The sequence below is a fragment of the Ochotona curzoniae genome, unplaced genomic scaffold (assembly GCF_017591425.1).
Source record: "Ochotona curzoniae isolate NIBS_2020 unplaced genomic scaffold, NIBS_Ocur_1.0 contig_4220, whole genome shotgun sequence".
NCBI lineage: Eukaryota > Metazoa > Chordata > Mammalia > Lagomorpha > Ochotonidae > Ochotona > Ochotona curzoniae.
The window spans coordinates 258,583-276,453 of record NW_024466175.1 but is presented as its reverse complement, the minus strand read 5'-3'; the positions used below and the strand labels follow the sequence as shown (position 1 = coordinate 276,453).

At 38.2% G+C, this 17,871-nt stretch overlaps 1 protein-coding gene across 1 annotated transcript; it reads right to left on the bottom strand.

Annotated features, from left to right (window-relative positions):
• Positions 1-15,636: 15,636 nt before the first annotated feature.
• LOC121159467 (gem-associated protein 8-like) lies at positions 15,637-17,505 on the bottom strand. The gene is made up of 3 exons (XM_040984631.1): positions 17,491-17,505; positions 16,612-17,227; positions 15,637-15,890 (listed from the first exon to the last, which is right to left on the bottom strand). The coding sequence occupies exons 1-3, from the start codon at positions 17,503-17,505 to the stop codon at positions 15,637-15,639; spliced, it is 885 nt and encodes a 294-aa protein (XP_040840565.1).
• Between the last annotated feature and the right edge of the window lie 366 nt (positions 17,506-17,871).

Below are 17,871 nucleotides of genomic sequence, written 5' to 3'. Positions count from 1 at the left end.
ATTATTAGGAATTCATATTTGGAATTAATGTGATTTGGAACTAATAACAGATTATTTGGGATTAATAAGTAATATTAGAAACGTTGGAGAAGTTGAAAAGTTTTGGAAAAGTTGAAAAGTTTTAGGAAAGTTTAAGAAAAGTTTTTAATAAGTTAGAAAAGTTTGAAAACTTTTTAAAAATTTTAGGAAAGTTTTAGAAAAGTTAGAAAAGTTTTTAAAAAGTTTTAGAAAAGTTTGAAAAAGTTTTTAAAATTTTTAAAAAGCTTTAGAAAAGTTGGAAAAGTTTTAGAAAAATTTTAAAAAGTTTTTAAAAGTTTTTAAAAGTTTTTAAAATTTTTAGAAAAGTTAGAAAAATTTTTGAAAAGTTTCGGAAAAGTTGGAAAAGTTTTTAAAAAGTTAGAAAATTTTAGAAAAGTTTTAGAAAAGTTAGAAAAGTTGAAAAAGTTTTCAAAAAGTTTTAGAAAAGTTGGAAAAAGTTGATCATTAAATCAAAAACAAAATGAAAAAATGAGAAATAAAGAAAATGGAAAGAAACGATCAATATTTTCGACGCGCGAAAAAAGTCAGTCACGTTTGGGCCGAATTTGGCGAACGGCGATTATTTATTTATTATTATTATCGCTGATTAACAAATTATCGACGGGTTATTTCGGACACTCGATTTTTTCACGTGATCATTAGCCGATTATGAACCAATATTGGAAACTTTATTTCGACGTCACGATCAATGCGAAATCATAATTATTAACGTCTATTAATGCAAATATCGGTGCAGAATTTAAATATTACAAGCCTATTAGTGCAAAATTATAATTATTAACGCAGAATTCAAACTATTATCCGTCCATTAATGCAAATATCGATGCAGAATTTAAATATTAAGAGTCTTTCAGTGCGAAATTATAATTATTAACCATCGATTAATGCAAAATTAGAATGATTAACCGTTGATGTTTGCGCATATTAACGCGGCATTTAAATACTAAAAGCCTATTAATGCGAAATCAAATTTATTAAGTGCGTTAATGCGAATATTAATGCGAAATTACCTGCATTAATGCGAAGATCACGAAAAGTCAGTCTATTAATTCAAGGTCGGTCTGCGAGTCGGTCGATGAACGTCGATCGGTCCGTGAGTCGGTCAACAAACACTTTATTAATCCAGTAAATCACGAAAAGTCAGTCTATTAATCGTCTATTAATTAAGTCGATCCGCGAGTCGGTCAGCAAACGGTCGGTCCGCGAGTCGGTCAACAAACACTTTATAAATGTGATAAATCACAATAAGTCAGTCTATTAACTGTCTATTAATTAAAACTCCGTCTGCGAGTCGGTCGACAAACACTTTACAAATGCGATAAATCACGAGGAGTCGATCGATGAACGGTCGGTCGGCGAGTCGGTCGATGAACGTTGGTCGATCTGCGAGTCGGTCAATGAACGTCGGTCAGAAGCGGGTGCAGCACTGGTCGCGGCCCCGCAGCCTGAGCAGCGCGTAGTTGTAGGTGGCGGCCATCATGTACACGAGCTGCGGGGACAGAGACGGGGCTGACGCGGCACAGCGCGCGGGGCGGGAACAGAGACGCGCGGACGCGGCACAGCGCCGGCGGGGGGACTTTTATTTTTATTTATTTTATTTAAGAAATTTTTAATTTTTTACATATTTTAAAATATTTATTTCATTTAATAAATTCTATTAAATTTTTAATATTTTATTTTTCTCATATTTATCTTATTTAATAAATTTTATTAAATTTTATTGAATATTTTATTTGACTATTATTTATTTTATTTAATAATTCTTATTAATTTTTATTTAATAGTTTATTTTATTCCTATTTTTATTATTTAATAAATTTTATAAGATGTGATTTAATCCATAAACGAAATTAAATGTCAATAAATATCAAAAATAGTCAAGAAAAATAAAGGGGAAATGGGCTCATTTGCATATTCATGCTGGAGGTGATTTCCATATTCATGCGGGGTAATTTGCATATCGGTGACGGGGCGATTTGCATAATAACTACAATGTAGGGGCTAATATTTAATATAATAATAATAAATAGAAGATCTAGAATAATATAATTCTCCAATACCTATAAAATATCTAGAATCGACGATTATGTCCCTTTTTATAGATTTATACATTGATTTTATAGATTTATAGACAGAATAATAATTATTATTATCTATCACATTGGTTTTACATCTTTATTAGTGTAAAAATCTCTATTATCTATTTTTCGTATTTATATGTTAATTATCTCTATAATTCTATGATACAGAACCACTAATAATAGAATATTCTATATAATGATAGATTCTATAATATTTTCAATTTAATAATATTCAATATGTTAATATTAATTAATTAATACTAATTAAATTAATATTTAATATCTAAATGAAATAATAGCATCGCGTTTATTAATAGCAACATATTAATATGTAAGACGATAGAATATCTAAGAATAGATATAAAATCTATAGAACGCAGAATATGTTCCATGTTCTTCATTTTAAAGATTTAATCTTATTTTTAAAAATATTATAATCTAGATTAAATATCTATAAATATAGATAAATATATTAAATCTCTATTAAATATATAAAAAGTCTATTAAAACCTTTTTAAAAATATATAAATATATAACTTAATGTCATATTAATAATAATATGGATAATATATAGGTAATAATTTATATTCTATATTATATATATTTCTTATAAATATTTTTCTTATTTTTTATTTTTATTTTTAGTAAAAATCGAGCTAACTCACATCCAATTCACATTTGCATCTAATTTGCATTTTCTAAATCAACTCGCGCCCGTCGCCGCCCCGCCCTCCCCCGCCCCGCCGCGGGCTCATTTGCATGCGATTTGCATGCGGCGACTCACCAGGGCGACGACGGTGGCGGCCGCGCCGGCGCTCGCCGCGAGGAACAGGCGGAACGAGAGCTCGAGCTGCAACGGCAAGGGCTCGTTTGCATATCTGCATATTCATGCAAGCTCATTACATATTCACACACCCCTATTTTATATTCATAGATTCGTATATTGATTCTAGATTCGTTTTTCACACGTTCGTAGATTATTCCTCAACCCCATATTTTGCATATTCATGCGAGATATTCAGATCTCCCCATTTTACATATTCACTCATTGTGTATTCATATATTCACACGTGCGTTGCATATTCACGCACCCCTAATTTATATTCGCGTATTCGTGGATTATTCCTAGATTTCCATGTTTTGCATATTCATTCACGGGATATTGTGCTCGCTCATTACATATTCATATATTCATAGATCGTCGGTCCCACGTGTCTGCACATTATAGATTCATAGATTCAATAATTGATCGACTCAGATAGTCATGCTTTCTCGGCTCGCATTTGCATATTCCTACATTATCTATTCATATATGCAGACCGCATTAATTGTGAATAATGAAAAATTGATGAATTGTGAGTAATCGATGATCGATGTAATTATTGATCAATGGTGATTAGTTATGAATAATCAATGACCGATCGAGGCTGATGAGTCGTGAGTGATCGATGACCGATCGATCGATCGATCGATGGGGATGCACCGACCCCCCCCCCCCCGGTCCCGTCACCTCGGCCGAGTCGCAGACGCTCCCGAGCGCGGAGCCGCACACGCGGCCGGGGACGGCGTGCCACGGGACGACGCCTGCGGGGAGAGCGATCAGTAACGTCATCAATACACAGACCGCCGATCAATAACGTCATCAATACACAGACCGCCGATCAATAACGTCATCAATACACAGACCGCCGATCAATAACGTCATCAATACACAGACCGCCGATCAATAACGTCATCAATACACAGACCGCCGATCGATCAGCGACGTCATCGATAAACAGACCGCGGATCAATAACTATCAGCAATAAACAAACTGTGGATCCATAAATGACGTCATTGATCTAAAGAAACCACCGGATCGATAACCGACGTCATCAATGAACCGCGGATCAATAACGGTCATCAATAAATAACGTCATCAATAAACAGACCGCGGATCGATAACCGACGTCATCAATAAAGAAGCCACGGATCAACGGATCGTCGATCAGACATTCGTAAGTAGCGTCATTAATAAATCTCAAATTGAGAAATGATGTCATTAATCAATCGCTGGTAAATGACATCGATAAACCAGACTAATAAATGACGCCATTAATAACTTGCAAATTAATAAATGACGTCATCAATACACCGCAGACTAATGACGTCATCAATGAATCGCAAATACATGACATCATCGACGAACCGCAGACTGATAAATGACGTCATTAATAACTCGCAAATTAATAAACGATGTCATTAATCAGCCAGGAATTTTCTGTATTTTATATTCTACTCACCGGACTGTCTCGTCATTATATTATATTATATTATTTTATATTAGTCTATTATTTTACATTCTATTCTATTATCTATTATTTTACATTATTTTACGTTATTTTATACATAATTTTCTCCATTTTCTACTCACCGTACGGCCGCGCGTCCGCCGCCCCGTTATGATTAATTCTATCATATATTATATTATTTTATATTATATTATCTCATCTATTATTTTATATTATTTTATATCATATTATTATTTTATATGTAATTTTCTACATTTTATTTAATAGAATTTTGCAGATTTCGCACTCACCGTACTGCCGCGCGTCCACGCACACGTCCGCCGCCCCCGCGCCGCCCGCCGTCCCGTTGTCCGCCGCGCGCAGCGCCTCGCAGGCCGCCCGGGCCCCGTGCAGCACGAACACGGGCAGCGCCGACAGCCCGAACACGCCGAGCCACGCGACGCCGAGCAGGAAGGTCAGCAGCACGAGCTGCGGGGGGGAGACGGGGTCACTTCCTGTCCCTCCCCGCCCACTTCCTGTCTCTGCACTCACTTCCTGTCCCTCCTGACTCACTTCCTGTCTCTCCCCGCCCACTTCCTGTCCCTCCCTGCTCACTTCCTGTCCCTCCCGACTCACTTCCTGTCCTTTCCTACTTACTTCCTGTCCCTCCATGCCCACTTCCTGTTCCTCCCCGCCCACTTCCTGTCCCTCCCGACTCACTTCTTGTCTCTCCTGACTCACTTCCTGTCCCTCCCTGCCCACTTCCTGTCCCTCACCGCTCACTTCCTGTCCCTCTGTGCTTACTTCCTGTCTCTGCACTCACTTCCTGTACCTCACCGCCCACTTCCTGTCCCTTACCACCCACTTCCTGTCCCTCAACATTCACTTCCTGTCCTTCCCCACTCACTTCCTGTCCCATTTTGCTCACTTCCTGTACCTCCCGACTCACTTCCTGTCCCTCCACGCCCACTTCCTGTCCTTTCCCGGTCATTTCCTGCCCTGCTCACTTGCTGCCCCGCCCCGGCCCCACCCTTCCGCCCTTGGCCCCGCCCCTCCGGCCCCGGCCCCCTCCCGGCCCCGCCCCCTTCCCCTTGGCCCCGCCCACCCCCGGCCCCGCCCGCCCCCGGCCCCGCCCCTCACCGTGGCGCCCAGGCAGCGCCCGCAGCCCGAGGCCCGGAAGCTCCCGTGCGTCTGGCGGGCGGCGCCGCTGGCGTAGAAGCCCTGGGCGAGCAGCACGACGCCGTACAGGAAGAACACGCACGCCGCCGCGTAGATCACGTGCTGCGCCAGGCGCACGCTGCGGGCCCCGCCGGGGTCGGGCCGGGGTCAATCACCGCGCCGGGGATCAATACAGACCGATCAGTGATCAGTCAGTCACCAGGACAGGACAGATCAATCACGTCAGAAATCAATCAATAATCAACCAATAACCAAGACATCACAGATCAATCGATAATCAGTCAATCACCAAGACACCACAGATCAATCAATAATGGATCAATACTTCGGAAATCAATACAGATCAATCAGTAATCAGTCAATCACCAAGACAGACAGATCAATCACGTCAGAAATCAATCAATAACCAACCAATAACCAAGACATCACAGATCAATTGCTAATCAATCAATCACCAATACATCACATATCAATCAATAATCAGTCACCAAGACATCACAAATCTATCAAATTCAGAAATCAATCAATAACCAATACATCACAGATCAATCACGTCAGAAATCAATACGTCACAAGTCAGTCAATAACACATCAGAAATCAATACCAATCAATCAATCACCAAGACATCACAGATCAATCAAATTCACAAATCAATCAATAATCAATCACCAAGACAGGACAGATGAATCACGTCAGAAATCAATGATCAATCAATCATGTCACAAATCAATACTAATCAATCAATACAACGCAGATCAATCAACACGGCAGAAATCAATACGTCACAAGTCAGTCAATAACACATCAGAAATCAATATGTCAGAAATCAATACAAATCAATCAATGATTAACACATTACACATCAATCAACACGTCACAAATCAATTAAGAATTAATACCCCACAAATCAATCAATACGAATCGATTAATAATTCATGCGTCGCACATTAAATAATTAAAACATCACAAACCAATAATTGACACGCCACAAATTAATTAATATGTTACAAATTTATTAATGACGAACACGTCACAAAACAATTAAAACATCGCAAATTAATGAACAATTAAAAGATCGCAAATTAGTAATTAACACGCCACAAATTCATAGATGAGAAATGAATCAGAAACTAATATCTGACTAATTAATACATCACAAGCTAATTACAAATTAATTGCTAATTAATACAAATCGACACGCCACAAATTAATAATCAATAGATTACGAATCAATGATTAACACGCCACAAATGAATTTATGTTCAATACATCGCAAATCAATATATAACGAATTAATAATTAATATGCCACAAATTAAGACATTACAAATTGATTAGTGTCTCAGAAATTAACACATGAGTAATTAATACATCGCGAGTTAATACATCAAAAATTAATTGCTAATTAATACAAATTATTATGTCAAGAATTAATATATCAGAAATTAATTATGAATTAATATGACAAATTAATACAAATTATTACATCAGCAATTAATTACCAACTAATATTGCAAATTAGTGCAAATTATTATATCAGAAATTAATTACCAATCAATATTTCTCAAATTAACAATCTTACAAATTGATATCCACGTTTATTATCTATTTATTTGTTATCTGTTTATTAATTATCTGCTTATTATGTATTTATCTGTTTATAAAATATATTTATAAAGATTTTAAATTTCTAGATTTTAAATTTATTTTTTAGCTGTTTATTATCTATTGATTTGTTTATAAAATGTATTTATATAGATTTTACATTGATATGGATTTTATATTGATTATATGCGTGTTTACAGATACAATATCTTTGTTTTATTGATTTCGGACATTTATCGATACCTGCCAATATATTGATTGACAGATTTATTGATTCAGGTTTGTATTTCTCGTATTGATCGATACACGTTCCCGTGTTCCTTATATCGGCAATATATTATTTTATTATGTTATGAATATTTATTCTTTATTAAATTCCATTTCATTCTATTGCATTCTATAATCGATATAATCGTCTCCCAACACAAATTAACATAAATAGAATTAGTATAAACAATTCTATTTAAATTAGTTAATATGAAGATTATAGGAATAAATATAAATATAATGATGGATATCAATAAATAAAAATGATAGAAATAGAGACAAAGATAATAAATTAAATATAAATTAATAGGAATATATTTTCTTACATTATATTTATATGACATTATATTACATTTTATTAAATTATATTACTTTATATTTTCTTATATTCTATTAGATTATATTTTCTTATATTACATTATCTTTTCTTATATTACATTATATTTTCTTATATTTTATTACATTATATTTTCTTATATTACATTTTATTAAATTATATTATTTTATATTTTCTTAGATTATAGATTACATTCTATCATAATCTATCACACTATATTACTTTATATTATATTTTATTATATTATTATATTGCCTCATACTCTATTTTATTACATTCTATCACATTATATTATTTTATAATTTGTTTTATTCTATTTCATTCTATTTTATTATATTATATTATTCTAGTGTACGATATTAGTCTATTACTATATTATATTAGATTATATTTTCTTAATTTATTATATTCTATTAGATTATATTCTATTACATATGTTACATTATACTATATTATTTTATGACATTATATTACATTCTATTTTATTAGATTATATGATATTATAGTATATTATTATATTACATGACATTATTTTATAGATGACACTGTATTATTTTATATCATAGTATATTACGTTATATTTTTTATATTATTTTATATGTTCTTATATTACATTACATTATATTATTGTATTATCTTAGCTTATATTTTCTTATATTACATTCTATTATATTTTATACTATGTTATATTACATTATATTATTTTATATCATATCATATCACATTATTTTATTTTATATTTTGTTATATTACATTATATTATTTTATATATTATATTACATTCTATTATTTTATATATTATATGACATTATTTTATTATCTTAGATTAATTTATTATATTAAATGACATTATATTACATTCTATGCATCATGATATTACATATTACGATATCACATTTGCATATTCTATTATATTGTCTTATTTTATATTTTCTTATATTACATGATCTTATATTATTCTATTATCTTTTATTACATGATATTAACATATCACATTTGCATATTAATGTTCTGCATTTGCATATCTGCACTCACCCGAGCCCGAGCGCGTCGTCGTCGTCCCCGTCCGTGTCCCCGTCCGCCGTCCCCCCGTCCGTCCCCGCGGCGACGGCGAAGTGCGCCCGCAGCACGCCCGCCGCGCCCGCCAGCCCGGCGTGGCCGCAGCCGCAGAAGAGCGCGACGCCCGCGAAGCAGAGCGCCGTGGCCGCCAGCGACGCGTACGGGAGCCCGGCGAGGCAGCGGGCGCAGCACGCGGAGCAGCCTGGGCGCCGGGAGCGAAACAACGAGAAACAACGAGAAATCAACACCCAACGCTCCAGAAAAGACCCCGAAAAAACCGAGTTTTTGTAAAAGAAAATACAAGTTTTTCCCCTCCGACCTCAAGCAACAAAGAGCAACGAAGAAAAAACAAGTTTATTCGGTGCCGACGCAGCGGCTTTTCCAAAAAAGATCCAAAAAAAACAAATTTTTCCTTCATTTTTCCGTCCGAGCTCAAGCAACAAAAAGCAAGATAGAAAAAACAAGTTTTTTCCCTCCGACCTCGTTCGGTGCCGACGCAGCGGCTTTTCCCAAAAAAAAAAACCCAGGGATTTTCAAAATAAAGCGGTTTTTCTTTTTTTCCGCACCGTTGCCGGGCCCTTCATCCATCAATTCATTCATTCATTAATCAGCGCGAACCCTCATTAATTAATTAAAAGCAATGCGAACCTGAAAAATTTTAATCATGGATCAAGTAAAAATTAATGTGAACCTAAAACAGATAATTCATTTATAAATGAATGTGAACCTAAAATAAACTCGTTTATGAATCAACGTGAACCTAAATAATCAATGCATGTAAACCTAAAAAATTAATCAATGCGAACCTGAATTAATTAAAAATTCATGTGAACCTGACCATTTAATTCATGAATCAACGCGAACCTAAGATAGAAAAAAAAAAATCCAATTAATTCATAAATGAATGTCAACCTAAAATAGATAAATTCATTAATAAATCGATGTGGACCCAAATAAATAAAAAAATAAAGAAAAAGCAGAGACAGGAAGTGGCTTTTCCCCCAACATGGCGCCAACCGGACGTGAGGAAAAGCAGAGACAGGAAGTGCTTTTTCCCCCAAACTGGCGCCCAAAGGAAGTGAGGAAAATCACACACAGGAAGTGCCTTTTCCCCCAACATGGCGCCCACAGGAAGTGAGGAAAAGCAGAGACAGGAAGTGCCATTGCCCCAAACATGGCGTCAACCGGAAGTGAAGAAAATCACACACAGGAAGTGCCTTTTCCCCCAACTTGGCGCCCACAGGAAGTGAGTGAAAAAGGCCGACAGGAAGTGAGGGATAAACACAGGCGGGGGGGCAGCAGGACAGGATTGCATTGGCCGCGCCGTTTGGAAGACTCGTTAAAAATTAAAAATAATTTTAAAAATTAAAAATAAACACATTGACAATTAAATGCATATTAAAAATAAACACTCACCCACGGGGGCTGAGGCTGCAGAGAGAGATTGTTCATTTGAGGTCATTGTTCATGTGATACCAGATTTTTAAAAATTTATTTTATTTTTACTTAATTTTTTAAATTTTTAATTAATTAAAAAAAATTTTTTAATGAATTTTTAAAAATTTATAGTTAGTGACATTGTATCATGTGATACAGTTTTATAGGCGCTGGGATTCCCCAATGTCAATTTCTTTTTCCTCTTTTTTTTTAAATTATTTTTTCAATTTGTCATTAATTTTAAAATTTTTAATTAATTTTTTATTTTTAATTGATTTTTTAAATTTTTAATGAGTTTTTAAAATTTTTAATGAATATTTTATACACACTGGGATTCCCCAACGTCAATTTCTTCCTCTTTCTTAAATTAATTTAAAAAAATTTTTAATTTTTAACTAATTTTTTAAAAATTTTGAATTATTTTTTCTTTAAATTTTGAGTTAATTTTTTAAAAATTTATCGCTAGGCATCGATACACAACGTTATGGAATCCGTCGGCGCGGTATCGAGCAGGCAATATGTTAAAAAAAATCATGCAAGTTCAATTCTTGCAAGACGTCTGGGCCGAGACAGGTGCTTGTTGATCAAATAAATCCAGAAAATTACAAATAAAGAAAACTAGTTCACCACCCCGTCGTCGTCGTCGTGATTTACCAAAAAATCCAGCAAAAGAAAACTCAGATATTTCCCGTATTTACCCAAAAATCCTGCAAAGGAAAATTAGACATTTCCTGTATTTACTGAAAAAAATCCAGCAAAGGAAAATGGATTTATTTCCTGTATTTACTGAAAAAATCCAGCAAAGGAAAATCGAGATATTTCCGTATTTACCAAAAAAAAAATCCAGCAAAGGAAAATTGAGATTTCCTGTATTTACCCAAAAATCCAGCGAAGGAAAATGGATTTATTTCCCGTATTTACCCAAAAATCCAACAAAGGAAAATGGATTTATTTCCCGTATTTACCCAAAAATCCAGCAAAGGAAAATTCAGAGATTTCCCGTATTTACCCAAAAATCCAGGCAAGGAAAATTGAGACATTTCCCGTATTTACCCAAAAATCCAGGCAAGGAAAATTGAGACATTTCCCGTATTTACCCAAAAATCCGGCAAAGGAAAATGGAGATTTTCGTGTATTTACCAAAAAAATCCCTCTCTCTCTCTCTCTCTCTCTTACCCATGGTTGGAGTCCGGCAGCAGGGAGTTTGCAGGTCCGCGGGTTCGAGGCCGGGGACGGGGACGTGAGCGAGCGATCCGGACCCCGGGCGGGCGTTTGCAGCTCTGGCTGCGCCGGGCGGGCGTTTGAAGGTCCGCGGGTTCGAGGCCGGGGTCCGGGCGGGCGTTTGCAGGTCCGCGGGTTCGAGGCCGGGGTCCGGGCGGGAGTTTGCAGGTCGAGCCGGACCCCGGGCGGGCGGGAGTTTGCAGGTCCGCGGGTTCGCGTCCGGACTCCGGGCGGGCGTTTGCAGCTCTGGCTGCGCCGGGCGGGGGAGGAGGCTGTGCCTGCCAGGCGGGTCACGTGGCTCCTCCTTGCAGCCTCATTGTGCCCTGTGCCTTTGCTTTCAATTTCTGCCGTATTTTTCTTTTTTTCCTCCCCATGTTTACATCCTTTTTGCTTCTCAAAGAAGAATCGTCACGAGAAGCAAAGAATGATTAGCAAATAATAATTGTCATGCAAAGCAAATAATAATTGTCATGCAAAGCAAAGAATAATTAGCAAAGAATAATTGTCACGTCCATGCAGAAGCCGTAGGACGCGGTTCAGAACTTGCACTCTTTTTTTTCTTTGTTTTTCCTCTCTCCTTGAACGTGCTGCTTGCACAACAACATTTCAACTAATTCTGCTACGTTATAAATTGTTACTGTCTTCGGCTTAATGTTCAGATCAGAAACTGCCTCCCCGTGGAACGGATGAACTTGTTGCACAATGAGACGCTGCACTCTTATGTTTTGCAAGGGAAAAAAAAACAAAATCTCAACTGAATTCGATCGGTGCTAATGGAACAAGATGGAAAAATCCACCTTGGTGGGAGGAGCGGGTTTTGGGAAGGGACGGGGGGGATCCAAGTGCCTGTAAAACTGCGTCTCATGATGCAATGTAATAAAAAAAAAATACAAAAAACAAACAAGCCAAAAAAAGCAAAGGGGGGGACAATGGCAGTCACAGGATGAGACGGCCCAGCAAACGCAAACAAGGTTTAAAAAAAAAAAATTATTTGTTTTTTCTCCAATTTCCCTCCTCCGGCCGCTGGGAAACTTGAGGGTGTGCACAGACACAAGTGCAGGGAAGCTTAAAAAAGAGAAAAAGAAAGAAAATCCAACGTGCGAGGCATTTTGAGAGTCACAGTTATACGAAGCTGCAAAGACAAAAGGAACAACAACAAAAAACAAATGGGACCCTCTTCCTTTCAGCATAAAAAATCATAGTTATACAAAGTTGCAAAGGCAAAAGGAACAAAAAACAAAAAACAAATGCAACCCTCTTCCTTTCAGCATAAAAATCTGGCAGCCATTTGATGAGTGAAGCAAAGGATGCAAGCTTTCCCTCTCTTCTTCTAAGTCCAGTTTTCAACTTAAATGAATCAAATAATTTTTTTTAAAAAATAGGAAGGGTATATGGGTTCATACGTTAAGGTGCGCAAAGCGGACCCAGACCTAAAAATTAAAAATGCTACATGGTCACAGCAAGCAAAACCCCAAGCAAAAACCCAAGCAAAAACCGAAGCAAAACCCCAAGCAAAAACCCAAGCAAAAAAAAACCCAAGCAAAAACCCGAGCAAAAACCCAAGCAAAAACCCGAGCAAAAATGAATATAAATGGCGTGCCAGAATCGAAGTAAAATTAAGAGGAGAGCTAATTCATGCATCACATTTTACTGAGCAATAAAATCTAAATTATTTATGCTCAGTCATGAATAAAATGCAGCTTTCAATTTCAAAAACAAAAAAACAGGCTTGCACGGGGGAGGCCATTCGCCCCACGCAAAGCAAAAAAAAAAAAAGGGAGCTACAGATGAGAGAACAGTGACGTCTTTCATGAATTCTTTCCGGAAACTTCTTTCTTGTAGCCAATGTGCTCCGTGCATAACATTCTCCATGATCATCTATTGTGCTCTGAATTCACACATGGAGAAATGGAACCTTTTTATCCTGAATGCTTTATTTTATTTTATATATATATATATTTTTTTGGTGCAATCCGCGGAAATTTGTTATTTAAACCTATTTAGCAGGATGGAGACCCAGAATGCTTTATTTTATTTTATTTTTTCTGCAATTCGCGGAAATTTGTTATTTAAACCTATTTAGCAGGATGGAGACCCAGAATGCTTTATTTTTTATTTTATTTTTCTTCTGCAATCCGCGGAAATTTGTTATTTAAACCCTGTCTAGCAGAATGGAGACCCAGAATGCTTTATTTTTTATTTATTTTTTTTTCTGCAACCCGCGGAAATTTGTTATTTAAACCCCGTCTAGCAGGATGGAGACCCAGAATGCTTTATTTTTTATTTTTTTTTTTTGCTGCAATCCGCGGAAATTTGTTATTTAAACCTATTAGGCTTACGGAGGTGAGATGGAGCACGTGGGTGGTAGGAGCAAAAACTTACCGAGGCCACGTGGATTTCAAAAAAAATATTTTTGAAACATTTTGAAATATATATATATTATATTATAAAAATAATATAAAAATATAAAAGTTTTTTTTTTTTTTTTTGGCACCAAAAAATAAACTTGTCCTTTAATTCCATCTTCCCGTGAACTTTCGGAAGTAACCTTGCATTTTACCAAGGAGGAGCAGGCAACGCACCCGGCAAGGACTTCACTTATCTGAAACCGAGCACAGTGACCGGGCTTGCGGGTTCCAGCTCTGTGTCTCAGATCCAATAATAGAAATAGAAATAGAAATAATATGATCTAATATATAATATTTAATAATATATAAAATATAATACTTTATAAGAATATAAAAGGGCGATTTGCATCCCATCAGAGTAGCAGGTGGCCACCTACAGATGAAATTCTAGCCCATGGCTTATGTTATAAATAAAGTTTTGTTAGAAAAAACAAAAGGCAAACGCAACAAGGCAGTGTCTCTGGCAGAGACTTTTAATGAACACAACACTGTCGTGAGCGATTCCTCGCTAGGTGCAAAGTCTGACGCCTTTTCCGTGAGGCCGTGTCGGGGCAGAGACGAACGGGGGGCGGGAGATTCGAAGTGAAGGGAGGGATATTGGAAATAAAGGGAGGGATATTGAAAATGGAGGGAGGGATATTGAAAATGGAGGGGGGGATATTGAAAATGGAGGGACGGATATTAAAAATGAAGGGAGGGATATTAAAAATGGAGGGTGGGATATTGAAAATGAAGGGAGGGATATTGAAAATGGAGGGAGGGATATTCCAAATGGAGGGAGGGATATTGGAAATGGAGGGAGGGATATTGAAAATGGAGGGGGGGATATTGACAATGGAGGGAGGGATATTGAAAATGGAGGGAGGGATATTGAAAATGGAGGGTGGGATATTGAAAATGGAGGGAGGGATATTGAAAATGGAGGGAGGGATATTGAAAATGAAGGGAGGGATATTGAAAATGGAGGGAGGGATATTGAAAATGAAGGGAGGGATATTGAAAATGGAGGGTGGGATATTGAAAATGAAGGGAGGGATATTGAAAATGGAGGGTGGGATATTGAAAATGGAGGGAGGGATATTGAAAATGAAGGGAGGGATATTGAAAATGGAGGGTGGGATATTGAAAATGAAGGGAGGGATATTCCAAATGGAGGGTGGGATATTGAAAATGGAGGGTGGGATATTCCAAATGGAGGGAGGGATATTGAAAATGGAGGGAGGGATATTGACAATGGAGGGAGGGATATTGAAAATGGAGGGAGGGATATTGAAAATGGAGGGTGGGATATTGAAAATGAAGGGAGGGATATTGAAAATGAAGGGAGGGATATTGAAAATGAAGGGACGGACATTGAAAATGAAGGGTGGGATATTGAAAATGGAGGGTGGGATATTCAAAATGAAGGGTCGGATATTGAAAATGAAGGGACGGATATTGAAAATGAAGGGAGGGATATTAAAAATGAAGGGTGGGATATTGAAAATGGAGGGTGGGATATTGAAAATGGAGGGACGGATATTGAAAATGAAGGGACGGATATTGAAAATGGAGGGTGGGATATTGGAAATGAAGGGACGGATATTGAAAATGAAGGGAGGGATATTAAAAATGAAGGGTAGGATATTGAAAATGGAGGGTGGGATATTGAAAATGAAGGGACGGGATATTAAAAGTGAAGGGACGGATATTAAAAATGAAGGGACGGATATTGGAAATGGAGGTGGGATATTCAGAACCTGAGCGGGATGACCGGCCAGTACTTGGGCCGCCTCCTGTCACAGTGTTTGTCGAAGCCGAGCTGCACGGCGGCCTCCATGGCCTGGATCCTGGCGGCGGCCTCCCCGTACAGCAGCGCCATCTCAGCCCGGCGCCGTTCGCCAGGCCTCTGCGCCGGAGCCTCGGCCGAGCGGCGCGAGTAGTAGAGGTCGTGGCCGGCGTCCACGTAGTCGTCCAGCCGGGCCGCGTCCAGCTGCTGCTGCCGCCCTGGGGACAAAAGGTCAAAGTGCAAACGGAGTTAAAACCTGTGACTTGTCAAACTTGTGACTTGTCAAACTTGTGACTTGTAAAAAAACTTCTGACTTGTAAAACTTGTGACTTGTGAAACTTCTGAGAAAAAAACCCTGGGACCCTGCACCCGCGTGGGAGACCCAGAAGAGGCTCCTGGCTCCTGGCTTCGGATCCTGGCGCAGCACCGGCCGTTGCGCTCACTCGGGGAGCGAATCATCGGCCGGAAGATCTTCCTCTCTGTCTCTCCTGCTCTCTGTGCATCTCTGCCTTTCCAATGAAAATAAATCTTGATAAAAATCAGTTTATCATGATACAAAAAAAAAGTTTTGAAATCCACGTAAAATAAATCTTGATAAAAATCAGTTTATCATGATAAAAAAAGACATTTTGAAATCCACGTAAAAATAAATCTTGATAAAAATCAGTTTATCATGATACAAAAAAGACATTTTGAAATCCACGTAAAAATAAATCTTGATAAAAATCAGTTTATCATGATAAAAAAAGACATTTTGAAATCCACGTAAAAATAAATCTTGATAAAAACAAGTTTATCATGATACAAAAAAGACATTTCGAAATCCACGTATAGTTTTTCCGTTCGAAGATCCTCAATAAAAATAAATCTTGATAAAAATCAGTTTTTACCCGAGAGGGCGGAGACAGAGGGAACAGGCACGGGGGGCCCAGCACTCACGCCGCTCCGCTCGGTGCTTCTCCGTCGTGGCGAAGAACTGGCGCAGCTCCTCGGTGATCTCCATGTTGCTCAGGTCGCATTCCACCTCCTCCTCCTCCTCCTCCTCCTCCTCCTGCTCTTCCTCCTCCTCCTCCTCCTCCTCCTGCTGCTCTTCCCACTGGGGCCTGGTGCTGCTGCAGGGAAGCTGCCCGCCCCTCGTGCAACAACGTGCACCGCTGCAGCGCGAGTCCCGCGAGGCCATTCGATGGTCAGGGAGCTGAGGGTACTCGGCGTAAGCACCCTGGGGAGGGTACTCGGCGTAAGCACCCTGGGGAGGGTACTCGGCGTAAGCACCCCGGGGAGGGTACTCGGCGTAAGCACCCTGGGGAGGGTACTCGGCGTAAGCACCCTGGGGAGGGTACTCGGCGTAAGCACCCCGGGGAGGGTACTCGGCGTAAGCACCCCGGGGCTGAAGCCCAGCAGCACAGTACCCCGGGGGGCCGAGGCGGGCCTGCAGCGCCTTGCCGTACGCGCGCCGGTGGCTCCGCACCCACGCCGCGGCCTGGCGGTAATGGCGCCAGTACCGTGCGTAGGCCGGGTGAGAATCCCACGGGCGAGGGGCATCTGACGCCGACGCCTAAAAAAAAACACAGTTTTTTAATTTACAAATATCTGCTCACCCTTACACAGTTTTTATTTACAATTTTTAATTGACAAATATCTGCTCCCCGCAGACTAAAAACGGTTCATAGTCAACACAGTTTTTTAATTTTCATTCTGGGTGAGAAATGGCTGCCCGGACTGCACAGGTGAAGGGATCAGGGCTTCAAACACTAAGCTTTATTATTATTATTATTATTATTAATTTTTTTTCTTATGAGTTAAAAAAAAAAAACTTACCTCTGCCGCCGCCATCTCTGATTGTGCAACTTTTTTTCTTATGAGTTTTTCTGCCGCCGCCACCTGCACTGCAGAGGTGGATGAACACGAGGGACCCCGGGTGCTCGGCTTAGTCCTCCTAATCACAGGACGAAGGGGGATCAGGGCTTCAAACACTGAGGTTTATTATTATTATTATTATTATTATTATTATTATTATTATTATTTTACAGGACAAAGGGGGATCAGGGCTTCAAACACTGAGGTTTATTATTATTATTATTATTATTATTATTATTATTATTATTTTACAGGATGAAGGGGGATCAGGGCTTCCAACACTGAGGTTTATTATTATTATTATTATTATTATTATTATTATTTTACAGGACGAAGGGGGAT